The sequence below is a fragment of the Oryza sativa genome, chromosome 12 (assembly GCF_034140825.1).
Source record: "Oryza sativa Japonica Group chromosome 12, ASM3414082v1".
Lineage (NCBI taxonomy): Eukaryota > Viridiplantae > Streptophyta > Magnoliopsida > Poales > Poaceae > Oryza > Oryza sativa.
The window spans coordinates 26156742-26178183 of record NC_089046.1 but is presented as its reverse complement, the minus strand read 5'-3'; the positions used below and the strand labels follow the sequence as shown (position 1 = coordinate 26178183).

The 21442-nt window shown below is 39.3% G+C and overlaps 2 protein-coding genes across 2 annotated transcripts; one reads left to right on the top strand and one right to left on the bottom strand.

Moving 5' to 3' along the window:
• Nucleotides 1-1999: 1999 nt before the first annotated feature.
• On the bottom strand, nt 2000-2885 carry LOC4352729 (calmodulin-like protein 5). Its single transcript, NM_001423615.1, has one exon. The coding sequence runs from the start codon at nt 2791-2793 to the stop codon at nt 2293-2295; it is 501 nt and encodes a 166-aa protein (NP_001410544.1). The 5' UTR covers nt 2794-2885; the 3' UTR covers nt 2000-2292.
• A 16144-nt stretch (nt 2886-19029) lies between these two features.
• On the top strand, nt 19030-20732 carry LOC4352728 (CBL-interacting protein kinase 4). Its single transcript, XM_015763216.3, has one exon. The coding sequence runs from the start codon at nt 19277-19279 to the stop codon at nt 20639-20641; it is 1365 nt and encodes a 454-aa protein (XP_015618702.1). The 5' UTR covers nt 19030-19276; the 3' UTR covers nt 20642-20732.
• Nucleotides 20733-21442: the final 710 nt, after the last annotated feature.

Here is a 21442-nt window from a genome sequence, read left to right as displayed (position 1 = left end):
GAAATAGTAGGACGATGTAATGGGTTCTAGAAGATAGGTCTATCTTTTCTATTTTTGTCATGTTGGAATTCTACGTCAGCCGGTCAACAACAAAATCGCTCCAAACAATACTTCTATAAGGGGTGGATTTTTAGTTGAGGGGAGAGGGGGTGATTTGAAATGTTAAATATCTGGTTTTATAATTTAGAGGTTTATTCGAACTATTTCCTCTTATAAGAACAACTTTACGATCAAATAGAGGATGGAAAAAAAAAAGAGAGACTCAGCCGCCTGCGCCATATGCGTCAACCTTTGCGATTTACTCCTACATGCAGTGCAGTACGTGCAGACGGTGCAGTACACATCACCGACCGGCGACTGCTTCAATACGACGTACATCCATCACGGGTTCGGTGTTGATCCACACTAGTACACGACACTATATATACATGTACGTCCATCACGGCCATTGATTTTGTATCGGATGGTGCATAGTTAATGGAGCAGACAAAAAGGGATTGTACAGTACATTTATGTAGGGAGCTTAACATTCCGAGAAGTAGCTAATTGGTAGCTAGCTTCTGAGAATCTGGAAAAGCTGAAAAACCCAACTTCTGGCTTCTAGTTTATTTTCTAAATTCAGATTCTACAACTACAGCTTCTCAAAATCTAGATAAAAAGCTGAACTGTTTGGAAGAGCTACATGGCCTAAATGTGTATGTATATATATACGTATGTACGGCCGTACACAGCAATGCGCGTGACAGACAGTCAGTCAGACAGGCCGGCTGCTGTATGTATGCACCGTCCAAATGTCGCCCAAGTATTTTTTTTAACTTTTTTTTTGTTTGCAAGCTCAGCAATCCGATCAAACAAACATAAAAATGAGTCTACCTCAGGTTGTACCGAAGTTAATTTGGCCACATATGGCCATAAGTAGTCGAGCTAGAAACCTAAATTAAACAGTCGAAATTTCATGAACTTTTAAATTCAAATTAAATATATGTTGAAAGGATAGCAGCATCTCTGTTTACAGAACTTGGCTCCACTACTGGATAACCTGTTCTGTTGAGGCATTAGAATTTTTGCATCGAATTTGCACAAATCCATCAATATTAGATATAAACTCATGGTAACACATATGAGCAGTAGGACGCCAACGAGGAAGCAAGCGTGAGAAAGCCAACTTAGGGTGTGTTTAGTTCACATCAAAATTGAAGGTTTGGTTGAAATTGAAACGATGTGACCGAAAAGTTGGAAGTTTATATGTGTAGGAAAGTTTTGATGTGATGGAAAAATTAAAAGTTTGGAACTAAACTTGGCCTCACGCGCATCCTTCTACTTCAAAGACGTTTGGTTGGATCCATTCATGGTTAACAAGCGTGTTCTAATTATGATTCCTGATACATGATCCTATCAGTATTTCTAAAGGTGTTAACGGAAGATCATATAGAGTCCCTCAACAAAATCTCCTTTGATCTTTTTCCCTTTTGCTTTTCTAAAAAAAAACATTCCTTTTTCTTTTCCTTTTATCTTTGGTTTATTGCACGGTGCTGCACAACCGCGTGTTGTATGGTTTCACAACATTTAACCGTTGAACGCACAACCGATTCTATATGCCTCACCGACCCTCTTTTTCTCTCTCTCTCTCTCTCTCTCTTTCTCTGTTTTTTTTTATAGAAAAGTACTCGTATGAAAGCTACTACTAGCCAACACGGCCAAAGTCACTGTCCAAAAAAGAGGACATGAACAAAAGCAAAACAAAACAAAATAGCCAGGTCAAATACTCTAGAAAGATTCAGGCATTAATTGCCAAATTGTTTCTTGTCAACACCAACAAAAAAAAAGTACACTAAAAGACTTTTAAAAAATGGAAAATTAATGGTCAGGGACAGCTAGTGCTAGCTAGCTCAAGTTGACCTACCCCTGCTTCAATTTAATTTCCTTCCTCTCTCATTTTCTTTTTCATTTTCCAAAAGAAACAAAAAGAGAGATAAAAGATTGCTTCTTAATTTCTCTCTTGCAACAAAAAAATTATTGACATATATTTGGAGATATATGTATATACTTCCATTTGCATGCAAAAATTAATGGACATACATGTATGTATGATTTGGTCATACAAACAAATACATTAATCAAGGAACTAATTAACCAAGGCCAAATTAAATGACAGTAGCTATAGCTAGCTACCTTAATTAGTTAGGTAACTAATCAAATTGGGAAGAAAGAAAGAAAGAAGAGATCGAAAAAAAACAAAATGAAATGGAGAGAGATATATTGATTTTGGATATATAGTAGAGAGGAGATTAATTATTGGTCGGAGAGCATCATCATCCTGACGAACTCGTCGAAGTTGACCTGGCCGTCGCCGTCGAGGTCGGCCTCCCGGATCATCTGCTCCACCTCCTCGTCGGTGAGCTTCTCGCCGAGGCTGATCATCACGTGGCGGAGCTCGGCGGCGGAGATGAGCCCGTCCTGGTCCTTGTCGAACACCTTGAACGCCTCCCGGAGCTCCTCGTCGGCGGCGTCGCCGGAGTCGTCTCCTCCTCCGCCGTTCTCGCCGCCGCGCGAGGCCTTGCGGGCCATGAGGGCGAGGAACTCGGCGAACTCGATGGTGCCGTTGCCGTCGACGTCGACGTCGCGGATCATCTCGGCGAGCTCCTCCCTCGTCGGCGTCTGCCCCAGCGACCGCACCACCGTGTCCAGCTCCTCCAGCGTGATGCACCCGTCCCCGTCCTTGTCGAAGAACGCGAACGTCTCCCTGAACTCCGCCACCTGCTCCTGCCTCACCCTCACCTCCACCTCCGCCATTGATGACCCACCCCTCGACCTCCAAGAACTCAAGAAGAAGAAGAAGAAGAAGATTGTATGTAGTGTGTGCTAGTGTAGTGGCTTGGAATGAAGCTTGGAAAAATGGATGGTGTATGTTTTTAGGGTTAGGGGGAGAGAGGGGGGTGGGTGCTTATATAGGCGCCATGGCGCCATGGAAAATGATCTGAAAACGAGTGGAGGAATTGAAGAAGAGGAAGAAGCTGATGGCATTGACTTTTTCATCAGGGGGTTCAAATTCAATATCTCCTTGCATGATTCCATCGCCATCAACTAGTTTTATTTGTTGGTTTGATTTGATTTCCTAGCTAGGCTGCTAGCTAGCTAGGTCAAAAGTGCAAAATTCATGCAGTTTAATTAATCAGTTAATTAATTACAATTTAGGTTGATCAGTTCCATTTTCAAAAAAGAGACAAATAAATATGATGTGTGGAAAGAGCTAAGATTTTTTTTTTTGAAAAATTGGTGTGTGAATCGAATTAGTATGAACTGTTTGGCTGTGTCAAATTAATGCTAGGGTTTAGGAGGGAATTAATTATTAAAGGAAGCTTAGTTAATTAATTGGAATTTTACGTTGATTAATTCCATTTTTCAAAAAGTGGCAAATGTGATCAATATGTGAGGAAAGAGCAGCGCAAAATTGGAAAATTGATGTGTGAATCGTATCAGTATCAAACTACTGTTTGGCTGTGTCAAATGCCAGGGATTAGGATGGTTTTAATAAAGGAAGTTTATTTAACTAATATTGTGTGATACGCTTAACGCTTTTGTCTAGTTAAAAGATTTTTTGGTAGATGTTTGACTGAACTGTTCCAAATTAAATCGACTGTGGTCTACTTCTCTGACCAATAGAATTACGGATGATTTACTCTCAAACCATTGCTCAAGTTCACAGTTTATAACCAAGAAAGACGGTTATTTTAGCACAAATGGTATTATATTTCATCCATGAATTTCTTTTTTATATGTTGTTGTTTCTGATTTGATATTGTCGGTTCTTAGTTGCTATAATCGCTGTAATAATTGGTTGTAACTTTTGCGGAAGCAAAGGCTGATCTACCCATTATTAAAAAAGGGTATTATATTTTAGCAAATGTGATTTTGTACTACTCATATATAATCTTTTTTTCCTTTTGGAAACCACTAATGCTAAAATCCACTAAGTTATTTTCATCGATGTTTGAGGGCAACTAGCGACCTGCCATGAAGGAAAAGAAATAGTTAATTGCTTTTATTTCCTTTCATTCCACCGCTGCCACGGTTACTATTTTTTTAACAAAAAATCCAACTTGCGATTTTTCAGTGACATGAGAGCAATTAGCTAATATCTACAAACACAGAGCTAAGACAACAACTTTGCCCAACCCCAACCAATTCAAAACTTCCTACTTGTAAGTTTGAAACATACACATACGTAGTACACAATCTTTTTCTTGAGACACTGAAGAAATAAACATAATCTAGCAGAGTGTCATCCATGGTTAATTAACTAATAGTATACTAATATAATAGAGCAGTTACGTTAACAATAATATTGTGGCACACGAGGCAGCATGATAAAATACACGATTTGGTCTGCTGATCGACGCGTTCCACAGGCTGTGAACAGCTGGTGTGGTCGCATCTCAAGGAGGAGGCACACCTCATCGATCTCAATTAATCTCACTTGGTTTCTTCTCTCCACTGTATCTGCATATGCTTACAAAATTCATCGCATCATCAAAATTCATCATCCTCTACGCCACACTCTAGCCTTCTCTGCTCTGCTCTGCTCCTTCACACAATGTTTTTAATTTGTTTGTGTTAATTAGCCTGAGTTTTTTTTAGAGTTTTGGGTTAGCTGTTCTCTCTTGTATTATATGGATATGCTTCCTAACTGCTAAATGAGATGCGTACTCCTAATTGATATCATGATATGTAACTTTCGTGTAATTTTAAAATCATTAGATTTGCTTTATGGGAAGGAAAAAGTCACAACACACACGTAAGTGAGGGGATTTGGTCTCGTGACCTCCGCTTCATGAAAATAGCATGTTATCACAAGATTTTTAAAAGTTACATTCAAGTTGTACTGTAGTTACATGCAAATTACGATGTAATTATTACGATCACACTATATTTACATCTCCCAAATTTTTAAGGAAAAATTTGTCGACAAATGTATAGCACAACTGTGTGTGTAAGATTTTTTAAAATAAAATAAATTCCTTTTTAATTTATAATAATTAATACTTAAAAAGTGATTGATTTAATTTTGAGGGTATATATATACGTAATTTTCTCTCCTGGTTACTAGCTGTTGTATTGCAGGTTCAGTGCCCTTTAATTTCTTTGCAAACCTACTGGCCTGCAGTTGTTTTGTTAGAGCCAAACAGGGACTCATCATGCATACAGGAATTTTATTCCTTTGTTTTTCTTTTCACTTGTTCATATAATACATCTGACATTTCCTCTGTTTTTTTTCCCTGGAAATTGATGGATATACTTCGGTACACTAGTGTGTACGTGTGCGTGATTTGAGGTTTGAACAGAGTTCAGACTTTCAGAGGTGTCGGTTGTAGAATGATTCAGAGATTGGCAGCAGCAGAATTTCGTTAAATTCGTGCGAGTGTTTGGACTAGAATTTCTGCCACAGTACACACGTAGGTTCATATATGCGGCTTGACTGAACGAATGAATTAATATGGATTGGGAGCACGTAGCTCAACAGTAAAATTCTAGTTCAATGAATGGATGAAATCATGAATGAATTGCTGTTTGGACTGATCAGCTAGATCCAATTCAGAGATTGCAACTTGCCTGAATTATCATGAGGAGCATAATAGTGTTTCTATTCAACCTGAATTTAATAATGATTATATTATAGAACGGATAGAGCATATTACTAGTAATAAGGCTAAGTTCTTTTGTTAAAGTTTTTCACTCGACTCCTTCATTTTTCACGTGCGCGCTTTTCAAACTACTAAACAATATGTTTTTTCAAAAAAAATATATACAAAAGTTGCTTTAAAAATCATATTTATTCTTTTAAAAAGAATTAGCTAATACTTAATCATGCACTAGTGAGTTCTTCAGTTTTATGTGCGCGAAGGGACGAGTTTCCAACACCAAGCAACGAACTCAGCCTAACTAGTGGCGATCAAGATAGATCATTTTGAAAATAGAATGACTGCTGCTACTACGTACTCCCTCCATCTTATAAAAAACCAACATAGTTCGGTCACAGCAGAGAGTAGAAAACCAACATAGTTTGGTTGTAGCAGAGAGGGATGCAAATCCTCTACAATACTGCTGATGCAGTAGCAGAAGCTGACATGTGGGTCCGGTTCACACGTCGGTCATTGCTACTGTATCAACAGTATGATGCAGTACTGCAGACAATCCCCCATTAAGCAGAGAGTAGGTAATTTGGTTTTTTAATGGAACGCATTGAGTACTTATGCATAGAGAGTAGGCGATTTGGTCGCAGCAGCTAGACGGTCAAGATTTGGTTTTGACGACGTCGTCCAAACGACATAAAAACGCCATGGAACAAAATCCAGTCTAGTAGTGACCCGATCGATCGGACGGTCCGGGTTTTCTCGATCGGTCTCGCGCTCGAATGAATCGATCGTTGACATGGGAACAGATCGAGGAATTAGTAATGAAAATGAATGAACCGATCGAGACTGATGTGAAGAACAAACGCCGTGGATTGGAGGACACGCGTGTTGGAAGAACGACGACCGGTGTATTTACCGTGTCAAAAGTAAAAGTTTTGATCGATCGAGAGACCGGTGTCGTCGTCAATCTTCAGTGGGGAAAGAAATTAGAACAGCAAACGCACGCACCGAGGACAGTGATAGGCGCGCAGAAAAAAAAATTACATGCCAAATATATAAAATTATTAGCACATAATGAAAAGGCACTATATATACAAAAGCAATTTTTGCCGATGCACCCTCTTGAATCATACTCCATCCGTCTCATAAAAAAAAATCTAGTACCAGATATGATATATTATAGTACTATGTCTAGATTCGTAGTACTATAATATACTCCCTCCGTTTCTAAATATTTGACACCATTGACTTTTTAGCATATATTTGACTGTTCGTCTTATTCAAAAACTTTTATGAAATATGTAAAACTATAAGTATAAATGTAAGTATATTTAACAATGAATCAAATGATAGGAAAAGAATTAATAATTAATTAAATTTTTTGAATAGGACGAACGGTCAAACATATTTTAAAAAGTCAACGGCGTCAAATATTTAAAAATAGAGGGAGTATCACGTCTGATACTAGGTTGGTTTTTTATTGGACCGAGGGAGTACAGTGTTAGACGGTTCATAATGCCAATCGGCACAGCTGGACAACACAATACTTAAACCTCCTCTAAACATGATAGTGTCTTACTACCTTCATCCTTCGTCCTAGTACAGTTGTAAGTTTCCGTATCCCCGTTTATCTTATTTGAAAATTTTTTAAAGAAATTTTTTTAAGAAAATAGTCACACATAAAGTATTATTTATGTTTTATCATCTAATAACAACAGAAATACTAATCATAATTTTTTTAAAATAAGATGGACGGTCAAACATTGGCGATAAACGATACAAAACCACGATCTTTCTGGGATGGAGGTAGTATTGGTTAACTAGATGAAATCCCACGCGTTGCCATGGGGTTTTATGTGATGATAGTATAATTAACATGTAAGATATCTAGACGACGTAACCTTACATACTTAGTATAATTTTTGTATTTGATCGGTTATTGAAATAAAACTGTAGACAATTAAAATTATGTGGTTTATAACAATTTAAATAGTAAATAGATTGATCATTGGAAAGAAAGTATAAGGTGATGTGGTTCAAATAGAGAAGGAAAATAATGGAGATAATATAGATTAACCATCAAAAAAAATAAAGTGATATGACTTCACAAGAGAAGAAAAATGAGAGATAATTTAGACCATAGATCGATCATCCAGGGCTAGTGATAATTGTAATGATATGGCTTAATGAGATAAGAAAAAAAATAGTATTATTAACTACATTAAGTGAGATGAATTTTATATATTAATATATATGATTAAGCTACGTCTTCTAAGCCATGAAAACAAAGAATAAAAAGAAGAAGAGGTCCATAGTCCACTGCCCCCGCGGCTCAACCGATGATGATCGATCAGTGCGGTGCAGTGGTGCATCGATCCGTGCAAGGATTGGACAAATTTATTAATTTGTGGCCGCCCTCGTAGACCCGTTCCGTGGACACTGCATGTATGTACACCAATGTTCCTTAATTTGGGTTTTCCTGGTCACTTTGACCTCTGCGACTGCTCCCACACGCCCGCCCATCCTTTCAGCTAGGTTAGGTGGTATTTGAATCTCATGAAAATGAAAATGGAGATGAAGATAGAGATTAAGAGTTTGTTCGGTGTTCGCTGTTGCCATTCAGAACACTAATCACGCAAAACAGAACGGTCCATTAGCGCGTGACCAGGGTTTACCTTACCGCCGGGGCCGGGGTTACCGCGCCCCGGCGGTAAGCACGGTTACCGCGCGGTAACCGCGGTAACCGTGAAAAACCGTACAAAACCGTGCAAAATTTATCAAAAATTCAAATTATTTTTTAAATTTATTTGTATTTAAGGAGGTTACCGCGGTATTTATATTACCGTACCCCTGCGGTAAGCCCGGTAACCGCGGTAACCGCGCGGTTACCGGCGGTAAGTTAAACCCTGCGCGTGACTAATTAAGTATTAGCCATTTTTTTCAAAAATGGATTAATTTGATTTTTAAGCAACTTTTGTATAGAAACATTTTGTAAAATACACACCGTTTAGCAGTTTGAAAAACGTGCACGCGGAAAATGATGGAGAGGGGTTGGAAAAATAGGGTGCCGAACCCACCCTAAGTGTTTCACGTAAAATAAGGTGGTAATAACGTGTGATTAATTGTGTTTTAATTATTATGAACTTAAAAAATAGATTAATCTTATATTTTATAATAACTTTTATATAGAAAGTTTTCGCACGAAACACACTGTTTAGAAATTTGAAAAGCGTACCACTTTTATCCAAAAGTATAACATACTACTCCATCCAAAAAAAACAAATTCTAGCTACGAACCTAGACACGCATATATCCAGGTTCGTAGCTAGGATTTGTTTTTTTTTGCGGACGGGTACTAATGAACAAGTTTAATAGTATAGTCGGCTGATGACTGTAAAAATGTACGTGTCAACAAGAGATAGAACTAAGAGCAAGACTAATAAAACAGACAGTTATTGACTACATAGATCTTTATGGCATATCTCTCAGCTTACTCATATGGTGGTTAGCTCTTCACTATAATATACGGTCCACCTATCGGTTTCATAGATTTGAACCGACTGTAAGCTTACAGCTCATTTCTCATCTCTCTCCTCTCCTCTCTCATCCACCTTAGCATTCAGCCTTCTTACATCCCTCTATTATACTTGCTCTAAGAGATGTTGCTTACAATAGCTAGCTGAGCAAGTTTAATAGTAAGATCCACTTCTGACTATAAGTCAATGTTAAAGCTAACATGTATAATAGGTTAGCTATAAGGTTATCTTTAAAAAAAGGGCCGGGTAGAATGAATGTTTGCAAATTATAAAATCTCGGTTTGATTAGAAATAAAACATGCTTATAATACCGATATTCTATTTTCTCCTTCAGTCTCCCTGCTTTTCTTCCCCCTTCCCTCTCCTCTTCATGAGGATCCAACGGGGTAGGGAGGGCTCGAAGTTGAATCCCTCTAACACCCATGTTGGATTCGCCCATCTTTATGGTTATTAGTGTGATTATGATCACTTCTTTTTTTTTCACAATAGCTTACAAGTTGGATATGCAGTCATTGTCATTCTCAAACCAAAAACAAAATATTCGAAATGTGTGACTGATTAACTGATTATAGTGTCAACCGAATTGTGCACACATCACCGTCGATGACTGATGAACCAAAGCAGAAGATAATATCAGAGGATGACTTAGCTGCAAAGAGTCTTTCACCAATATCTTACCATCACCATATCCATCAAAACCGATCCAACGAAAATACAACCATCGAGAATGCAACAACTAAAAAAAAAAGATCACATTTAGGATATCATCATAGCTGTTGCAGCCATCTGTAAGACTGTAACTAGGTTTTTTATCCAAAGAGTCCACCTTGAGATATCGTTTCCGGGAGATTGAGAGAGAAAACACCTCGTTTCTCACGCGCACGCTTCCCAAACTACTAAACGGTGTGCTTTTTGCGAAAAAAAAATCTATAGGAAAGTTGCTTAAAAAATCATATTAATCTATTTTTAAAATTTAAAATAGTTAATACTCAATTAATTATATGCTAATGTCTTACGTTTTGCGTATTTTCTTAATCTTCTCTTTTCATAATGTAGCCAGAAAATCATTTCAGACACAGATTAAATACTTCTATATTTGTATACGATGTAGCCATAAATTCATTTCAACGTAATTTTAACTTATACTTTTACATATGTATACTAAACTTTCGAATAAAACGAATGATAAGACATTATCTGAGAAGTTAACAGCGTCATACATTTTAAAAATAAGATATTGCGATGTTACTAGTATTTGCTTACTATTGACCGCCAGCTTAATTACAAGTAGCCACCAGCCCACCAACGTCCCTCCGTTTCAGGTTATAACACGTTTTGACTTTGGTTAAAGTCAAACTACTTTAAATTTAACTAATTCTATAGAAAAAAGTAGTAATATTTTTAACTCAAAACAAATAAATTTTTGTAATATATTTATCTTGGGTTAAAAATATTACTACTATTTTCTACAAAATTAATGAAATTTATAATAGTTTAATTTTGATTAAAGTCAAAAACGTTTTATAACCTGAAATGGAGTATCATCTATTCCTGAACCAAGCCGTACGGCTCGGCTCCTACATCGTGTGGCCCAATTGTTGCAACCGTTGACTTTCAGTAAATTTAATTCGCTAGTGTTCCAATTTTTACTTTACCCATCGATCGATTGTACGGCCGATCCGACGGTGACACGTCAACCATGCGCGCGCCTCACCGTATTTTACTTTCTTTTTTTTTAAAAAAAATCAGGAAATCTATCCGACCAAGTCAACCCGTCGCGTTGACTTCGCCGCTTCCTCTAAAGTCCAAACGAACAAAGAGCGAGCCTGCCTGCTACAGTACCTCAAAACTCACGGGAATTCCAAACTCAGGTGGTAGCTGGGCCATTTTTGTTTCTGGGCCTGAGACAGCCAAAAAACCATGAAGGAAAAAGTTTACTTTAGATCCCTCAAATATAGGTCAAAGTTTAGATCGTATCCCTCAGTATCTCAAAACTGAATATAACGCAACCCACATCTTTAAAAACCAGTATAAGTCCCAAGATGGTTTAGTTGTTTAAGGTGGTGTCGATTGATATGGCACCCACGTGATATGTTGACTTGTCTTCATCTGACGTGACGTCTACATGGTGTTTACATGTAGATAAAAATAGTAGGACGTTACATATGAAAAATAGCATCGTACGTCTACATAATGTCATCCATCCATTTTTTTTTCTTTCCTCTCGACCCTTAATTGAAAGAACTAAAGTGGACCTTCCCCATCCATGAAAGACTAGAACTCGAGCAGAAGTCCTCTAGTGGGCTGAACTGAGCTGCAGAGGATTATGGGCCTTCCATCTGATACGGTGCTGAATGGGCCTGTGGAGAGAGCTCTCTGCCTCTCTCCGTCTCCATCAGATGGCATAAGTCCATTTTGTGTCCCTCAAAATATAGCTCTCCCGCACGTCAACAGGGAGGAAGGCAGCAATCCGGGTCAGCCCTGTCGACATGAGCAACACACTGGGCATGGAGTTGTTGAGGGGAAAAGGTAGAGAAGGAAGAAGGAGGCTGACCAGTGGGTCCTACAGTTATTTTTTTAAAACTATTTCTTATTCACTTACATGTGTCACTTGTATTTTTGTAACTAGGCTGCCACGTCAGCATAGTGGACCAAGTCAACGTGTCATGTCAGCAAAAACCACTTTTAAAATCAACGAGAAAGTCAAGTTGCACCGATTTCGATAGTTGGGGTTGGAGATATCCGGTATTGCGGTTGAGTGATACAAATATGATTAGAGCTATATTTAGGAGAGTCAAAGTTGACTTATTCCCCATCAGGTGCAGCTTGTGTTTTGAATGGGCTTATGCAGGCCCACATCCTAGTTTTAGTGAGCTCTACTGGTTTCCACCTGATATATATGCAGACATGCACTCAGAAAACCAAAGGTGGCGGATCGGAGCCACCAAACACAATTTATTTGCTGGAGACCTTGCTGTCGTGCTGAGAGTGTTAATTTCTTTAAACAAAATTTGCTAAATCTGCAGTAAAATCAGCGCAAAATTTCAAGACACGGGGGAGGCCAAGCCCCTTCTAGCCACCGCCAGCAAAGGCTCTTCCACAATTATCCTTTTTTTACCTTTTAATAATGGAAATGATTTACAGCATTATATATCTTCTATCTAGGAGCATATGTTTTATTTTTTTTCATATTATGCATATAATAGGAAAATAATCCTATGATCGCTTCAGGGCCTCAGGGGTCAATGTCTATAGTACAATTGGTACATGCTAGCCCACCCAACTACGTACAAAAACGAATTTTACGGACCGTCTATTTAATTGTAGGCGGACTAAAAGAACATCCGTATGTAAAAAGATTTGGATGTTATTTGGTCGAACAAAGCTCTAAGTGTACCTTAGGAGGCTTTGTCTAGGGAGTATAGTTTTGTTTTCTTGATCGATGATGCTCGACCACTCTTGACGGTTACCGTACTTTGTGCTCGATCGGCTGCCTGTCGTCGTGCCCTAACATTGTCCCTATCTTTTACTCCTTCCGTTTCACACTGTAAGTCATTCTAGCATTTCCCACATTCATATTGATGGTAATGAATCTAGATATATATATTATATAGATTCATTACCATCAATATGAATGTGGGAAATGCTAGAATGACTTACATTGTGAAACGGAGGAAGTAATACCTTAGTGTTTTAATGAATTATTGAATATTGATCAATGCACAATACATTGCTAAGTTTCGCTCCATTTTGTGTTGCTATGAATTATATACTGGACTCCTCCAAATTGTACTAATTTCATTTTTATCTTTAAAATTCGATCGTTAGAATTCCGCACAGCTCAGGGCCTAAAATATCTACGGGACGGTCCTTGCTTTAAACAGGGTCTCTGGCTACACCGAGACCTGATATTACCCCCCGTTTCTAAATAGTTGACATCGTTAACTTTTTAGCACATATTTGATCGTTCGTCTTATTCAAAAACTTTTGTAAAATATGTAAAACTATACGTATACATATAAGTATATTTAACAATGAATCAAATGATAGAAAAATAGTTAATAATTACTTAAATTTTTTGAATAAGATGAACGGTCAAACATATTTTAAAAAGTTTAAATATTTAAAAATGGAGAGAGAGAGAGAGAGTATATATTAGGATTATTTTGCACATAATTATATAGCAGTTTGAGTTTGACTTGGCCACGCAGAAATATTTCAGATGCAGATTGTATTACAAGGGTAGTTATCCAGCAACTAGCTCTAATCCCATCAGATTGAGAGAACCTGAACCAGTAGATTATAAATCAACAGCATATATATAATTCTATGTACCTGCAAGTCCTATATAACCAACGTCCGACGACGAAACCTGACAAAATTAATCGGTTAACTTACATTCTGTCGATTAACCAATTTCATCATCTCAGCATCTTCCTGACCAGCTAGCTCTACCTATATTTATAGGATACATATAGTTTTTTTTTTGCTCATAGTCAATACTCATGCTCGCCACCAAATACTATATAGAGTGAACTGCAGCACGAGCCAACTTTTTTCTTTTTAAGTTTCACTTTGGATCATTTTTAAATAACCGATCTTTTCGCTTTAGACCAGATTTTTTTTATCATTATTACAGTTTAAACCATTCGAAACGACTTCTTCTATAAACATCAATGATCCTAAATACATCGGCTCTGACACACCGATGAACTCCTCATCTACGTGCACGCTATATCTTTGCCAGAAGGAAGGCTAGACATGGTTGTTGTAACAACTGACGGGGAGCACCTCGATAGGTATAATATCGCAGAAAAGAGAGTTAGGCGATCCAAACTTTAAAAAGTGACATTCGATCAGTTTTTAAGGATGGTTTAAAGTGAAACATTAGTAATAAAAGATGGTTCAAATTACAGTTCACTCTAATACATATATCATCAGACATCAGGTATCAAATTAGCTAATAATTAAAGGAGAGAAAATCATTGACAGTGAACCACGATCCAGACCTAGATCATGGCGGGCCAGGGTTAACCTTGATGGTGAGTATTATATATTATAGTTAACATATACCTGTACATGATTAGATCGTTCTCGTCCGTTGGTTTCTAAACTTAAGGACCCCACTGAAATATATTTAATCTCTATATATGGTGCACATATATAATTATCCGAATTAAATATGAACATTGATGTGGTAGTCAAGTATACTATGCTCCAACAGGATGATGCATGGCTTCATTCATTCGTTCATTCCTACTCGTTGATGGGAATTTTGTGAGGGCCATCATCATGTGTAATCTTCGGAGATTACAGTTCACGCATGCATGATCACTGCCTAATTAATTTTGCTAATCAACTCTTAAAGTTGACTCGTATATATATGCATTTAGGGTGTAAGTGAAAGCATATATATAAGGAGAGGTCACTATATCAAAGACACAGTGAACCTACGACTGTTTCGGTTTTTTATACCCTACTAAAATTTGGTAGTATCAGAATCAAAGCAAATTTTAACACTACTAAATTGTTAGTGTGTTTTTTCTTATAAAGACTGGAACAATTCCATTCAGCGGCACATTTTCCACACCACTAACAATGGCTATATAACTTCAGTTTGCAACACAAAAAAACAATGCCCTAGTAATTAAATAATTAATAAACTAATTAACAAAAATATCAGCAAAACGCCAAATGTTTATAATATGACTAGTCACTAATTAACTAGCACATTTTAATCCCCACCTTCCAATTAGGACCACTAGCTCTCATGCATCCATATGTAGTACGACTATGTTATAGTGTAGTTAGTGATTACGACAGGAACACTTCACCTGCAACCATTATACTCAACCCGTTTTAAAATAATTATTGTTCTAAGTTATTTAACATAGATTAAGATTTCAGGAAAAAAACTATGTGATTCCTCATTATATGATTTTTTTTTGTTAGATGTGGGAGTACGGTTGAGAGAAATTTAAATTGGAAGTGATTGGTGAGATAATTAGTACTCTATAAAGATAATTATTTTAGATAAACTTTAAATTCTAAAAGGACAACAATTTTAGAACTCAGGAGTATAATCAAAACCCTAAAACGACGACAATCGGCAGCAACCTTAATTTTGTTCTGCATATTCGTCGAATGCTCGAGTAGTTCTTGGTGTGTTCGTCAGGTTAGGCAGAGATCCGGTAGCTAGTGGCTGTGGCTCCTCGAGAATCCAAATCTGGCGTGGCACCTTCCTCGGGCCCACATTGCATGTCACGCCCGGGCCCACACCCACTGGAATGTGTGGACAGCAGCGCACATGTGGGGCCCACCAATCATTCGGCCCCGCCCTGGAAGCTGACGCATCGCTGGGTTGCTTGGCTGTCGTCAATTTCCTGTCGACTAATTTGTCCAACATTTTTCGGTTCAGAAAGTTCAGAGTTCAGAATTTCAGATACTGAAGAAAAGTTCAGGAAGCATGTTATCAATGATCGATGTGGAAGGGCTGATGCAAATGTGGTTTTCAGTATAACTATTTTGGTTGTGGACAAAGTGTATTCAATTGTATTCGACGAAGTTTTTCGATACGGGCATGCGTGAATTTTCGCCAAATTTGATTTTGGTAGATATATATGTCATGGCTGGTCTTTGCTTGAAAGGTAAGACAACTTCTTGAAATGGACAATAGATGTGCTGGTGTTTTCACTTTTCAGTCGCCTTCTACTTTTGTCATCCACTTGTGCTTTGAAAACCATGACCTGCCAGTATGTCAATTTATCAAGAAACGGCGATCTAGAGAAACTGACAATCACCATAAATGGACATTGAAAATGATCACAAAATATACCCAAATATATATTGGTTGGCCTTAGAGCTCATCAGTAAGTCACCCAAATAAGAAAACATCTCTCAGATTTTCAGCCAACCTTATTAGTTAGTAGAAATTCCTCTCGCGAATAAGTTTAGAGACTGAATGTGCAATTTTATGTAAAAATTTGTAAGTGGAAGATGCATGCTCTCCTACAAAAGTTGTGATATGAATCCTTGGTGTCAGTTTCAGTGAATGGACGACAGATCAAGAGACATATTCTGGGTCACTCTCTTGCTTGTTTTCCACTTGTCACTTGAAATTGGGTGATATAAAAAAAATATCAGTTCACATTCGCAAAATATGGCATGGAGTACTCTCAAACAGAAATAGGCCTTTCGGAATGGCTGAAAACTAAATGTTAGATGTATCTAAAAAATAGAACATATGTTTATAGCCAGGTTGGACCTAAATCCATTATATACTTCTGACAAAAGAACAAAAAACCTTTTTTTTCCCTCAAAGCTTCATGCAAAAATATCACCTAATAAAAAATATTTTCTTAGGTGGCCAAACTTGGAAGGTCACAACTATGGTTGTCAGGATACTTCTACTGAGAAGATAACAAAAAATATATGTGATATGTTTTCCCCAGTTGTTCATATGAGCCAATCAACAGCAGAATAATTTTACCTGTCAAACCAATCAAGCTGGGGAATATACATTTATGCCTGCTCACATAAGGCACTCTTGATGCCTTCTCTGAAAATATCTCATCTACCTCTGCCACCAATCAGCTTCTATTCTACTCCTACTTGTTAATTAAACAACATGGACAAATGCAGTGATCAATGCTCTGGCCAAAGCATGGGTCTTAATGTCTGAAACAAACAACAGATCCTGCTAAATTTGTAGGCCCAACTGTAGCATCAATTCAGCATGGTAAGATTGAAGACAAGAAATGTGTTCTAGTCCATGTTTTATAATTCATTGGTACTCCATTCATCCTAGAAAAAAACCAATTTCTGATTACGAATCTGGACATATCCTTCTCGTTTTCTTTAGGATGGACGGAGTATGCATTTAGAAATGCCATGTGACAAATGCATTCAATCGATCATGTGCTCAATTTAATACTCTGTTCTTATCCTTGGGATTCAGAGCATGCAGGTCTAGCTCTCAGAATATTAGTTAGTGAGCAAGGACAAATCATTTGCCATTAGTTGGAAAAAGAAAATCTGAGTGCTTGTGGAGAAGATCATCTTGTATTGCTTATTTGCTTTAAATATGGGTTTGTCTTGCTTTGCAATGTATACTGATATCAGAAGAGATCTTTCTTTAGACGATGATTAGTGGTGATCTTTAGCCAAATGTAAAGATTAAAGCCAAGACGATGCTTTTGCCCTAGCATCTTTATTGTTGCACATTTAGAGATTAATCAAAGAATGAGGATATGCCACCTTTTATTTTACAATTTAATGGAAGTCTTCTTCTTTTCCAAAAGCTTTTGCTTGAAACATTGTTAATTCTTCCTCAATGAAAGAAATCAACATAAAGTACTAGTTGCTCTGAAGCAACCAAACTGGTATATATGTTCCAATGAGAGTTTATCTGAAAAATGGTTGCCAATGAGAGGAAGTTGCACAAAACTACATACGAGGTAGCAACAAATCCTTAATAAATTTTTGCAAGAAAACAGAAATATGCTATAATTAATACTAGAAAACGACCAACCTGACACTGACTGCAAATCTTTGGGACGCTATTTTGCTATTCCAACAAATCCCTTAAAGTTGTGCTGTCTGAAACTCTGAACCACAATTCACATGCATCCAAGAATTAGAAAGAAAAACTGAATATTCATTTCTAGGAACAATTTAACCTGCGATCTACTATCAGAGAATGTTGTATCACTGTCCAAGTGAGACATATACTGATAGGAAATAGGATAGCTAAATGGAGAGAAGTGATTGATTAGTTGCTCATTAAGTCTAATACTAGATCAGAGTTCAACTTGCGCGTTCGAGAAAAAAGATCAGAGTTCAACAATGATATGTGTCAGTTGTTTTCACACTCTTACCTCTACTGTTCTCAGCTTTCTTCTTCAGTTTTCCCTTTTCCTTCAACAGTGATATTTGGTCATTACTCAGGAACCTTCATATATGAAATAATCAAGCTGATTGAATCAGATTGAGCCAAACATAGCAGATACAAACATATGCAGTTTGATCTATGGAACTGAAAACTTACGTGCCCAAAGAATTGACCACAAAATAGGGACCTTGCACTACTGATTTTTTTTTCTATTTAATTCCTGCAGAATGATCACTGTATTCCAAACAATTCCTTAGATTATAATAAAGTGGGTTGGTGGCCACTTAGAGGAAATTAAACCTGGTGATATTTTTTCCTGTTGTCTTGAGGTTCAGGCAAAGGCATCTTGGTGACAGATTCCATCTGCCAACATACATATATATTGGCCCATGGAGGGCCATTGTCAACACTATGGTAGCAGCTGCAGCTCAAGCATGGCCCACCAGCTTGCAAATATCAATGGCCAATTTGCAACATAATGCCACCACCAGAATGGACACATCAACCCCACACCTCAAAACAACCACAAATAGTACTAACTCCATATTTTAATGTATGACGCTGTTGACTTTTTATCCAACGTTTGACCATTCGTCTTATTCAAAAAAATTTATGTAATTATCATTTATTTTATTATGACTTGATTCGTCATCAAATGTTGTTTAAACATGACATCAATATTTTTATATTTGCACAAAAATTTTAAATAAAACAAATGGTCAAACGTTAGTCGAAAAGTCAACGGCGTCATACATTAAAATACGGAGGGAGTATGATACAGTTGAATCATACACATATTTTCCTTTTCCGTATGTATAGTAAATTAAGGTTTATGTTCGAGAAAACGCCTAATTAAGAACAAATTGCGTGAAATAATATATGTTATAAAATATAATAATTTATCGATATCAGATGGTTAGACGACACCCTTTGGTACACATAAACCCCCTACACATGATCACTCCACCCAGAAACTACTCCAATGTTGCATCACTCTATTGGTTGCAATGTGTCCTTTATACCAATTATAATTAAGATGACACTAACCATGGTTAACTAACCCAACTAAGATGGTTAATTAACTAACCAAACTAATTAAGACAGCCAACTCACCTCCATCATATAAACCCAACACACACATACACACACACACAACTCATCATTCAACAAACTAAACCTAAGACACCAAATCTTGAAGGTGTTTGTGGTTGGTGTCCATGGCCATGGCTGCCATGGACGCGAGGAAGAAGAAGAGCGGCGGCGGCGGCGGCGAGCCGCTTCTCGGCAAGTATGAGCTTGGGCGGATGCTTGGGCGAGGGACGTTCGCCAAGGTGTACCTGGCGCGCGCGGTGGCCGGCGGCGAGGCGGTGGCGGTGAAGGTGATCGACAAGGCGGAGGTGATGGGCACGGCGGGCATGGCGCCGCGCGTGCTCCGGGAGGTGGCGGCGATGCGGCGGCTGCGCCACCCGCACGTGCTGCGCCTCCACGAGGTGCTCGCCACGCGCGCCAGGATCTACCTCGTCATGGAGCTCGCCACCGGCGGCGACCTCCTGTCGAGGCTGGCGGCGCTGCCGCGGCGGCGCCTGCCCGAGAGCGCGGCGCGCCGGGTGTTCGTCCAGCTCGTCGACGCGCTGTCCTACTGCCACGCGCGCGGCGTGGCGCACCGTGACGTGAAGCCGCAGAACGTCCTCCTCGACGGCGACGGCAACCTCAAGGTCTCCGACTTCGGCCTCGCCGCGCTCCCGGACACGCTCCGCGACGACGGCCGCCTCCACACCGCGTGCGGCACGCCGGCGTACGCGGCGCCCGAGGTGCTCCGCCGCAGGGCCTACGACGGCGCCAAGGCCGACGCGTGGTCGTGCGGCGTCATCCTCTTCGTCCTCCTCGCCGGCCACCTCCCCTTCGACGACTCCAACATCGCCGACATGTGCCGGAAGGCGCACCGCCGCGAGTACGAGCTCCCGCGGTGGGTGTCCCAGCCGGCGCGCCGCCTGGTGAGCCGCCTGCTCGACCCGAACCCGGACACCCGCGTCGCCGTCGAGTCGCTGGCGGCGCACCACCCGTGGTTCAAGCGCTCGCTCAGCGTCGACTCCCAGCTCGACGGCCTCCTCAACGGCGAGCCAGAGCGCGCCGTGGCGTTCCAGGCGGCGCCGCCGCCGCCGCTGAACGCGTTCGACATCATCTCCATGTCTCCCGGGCTCGACCTGTCCGGGCTGTTCGGCGAACACGACAAGAGCCTAAGGGAGAAGCGGTTCACGACGACGGCGTCGCCGGAGAAGACGCTGGAGCAGCTCGGCCTCGCCGGCGGGAAGCTCGGGTACGTGGTGGTGGTGGGGAAGAAAGGGGTGGAGTGCTTGCCGCTGGCGGGGGGGCGGCTGTCGTCGGGGATCGCCGCGATGTCGGTGGAGATGTCGGAGGTGGCGCCGCCGCTGTTGCTCGTCGAGCTGAGGCTGGAGGTCGCCGCCGGCGACGTCGACGGCGGCGACGGCGAGGTGAAGGGGTTTGGGTGGGAGCAGCTGAGAATGGAGCTAGGTGATGTAGTTAGGGCTTGGCATAGTTGTGAGGATTTGTGTGAAATTTAGGGGGGTGTTTGTAAATGGCAAGGGACTCTTTTGTAGTTTGGAGATGTAATTGTATAATATAGCAATGTATGAATGCTAGATTTATTCTCAACATTTTTCTTTTAAATTATATAATTACTAAAAAAATGACCGTGCGTTGCAACGGGTGGTGAATGCTATTTTAATCTTATTATATTTGTGCGGTTTAGCTATAATGAAATTCACTGTGGGAATTCGCTTAGATATTTTTTAGAAAATTATTAGCTGCATTTAGAAGTCCGACTTCCATCTCAATTTAGCATGCGAGTTTTATTAAAGAGATTCCTTATATGACCCCTTTTGTATTTTTAAAAGCAAACGAATTTACAATCCAACTCAAACACGGATATGTATTTCCAAAAGCGAATGAACTTAAAAACCAACACAAATGCGGATGACGTACTAAAATACCGGCAAAACATCTTCAATTTTTATAATAGTAGAGATATATAATTATTAGGATTTATGAGAAGGTACTATGTACTGTGCTACTGTGCTAGCTAGCTACAACTCTCTTAGTTTGCAGCGCAAACACAACTCATTATTTTCGCTACCTTAACTCCCTTAGTTTGCAGATTAAACACAATATTTTCTTTTGGGGAGAATAATCTTTACAATCACCTACAAATCTAAAATACATGTGTAGACAATTACCCCTTCTTCCTAATGCATATAATGCTCGTACATATGCATGTCCTAAAGATCTAAAAAATTATAAATGCATTTTCCATGGTCTAAATTTCCTAACATGTAACCTTGGGCTTGCAGTATGTAGCCTGGAGA

Coding starts and splice junctions, on each gene's coding strand:
- LOC4352729 (NM_001423615.1), bottom strand. CDS start 2,793: ATGGCGGAGGTGGAGGTGAGGGTGAGGCAGGAGCAGGTGGCGGAGTTC.
- LOC4352728 (XM_015763216.3), top strand. CDS start 19,277: ATGGCCATGGCTGCCATGGACGCGAGGAAGAAGAAGAGCGGCGGCGGC.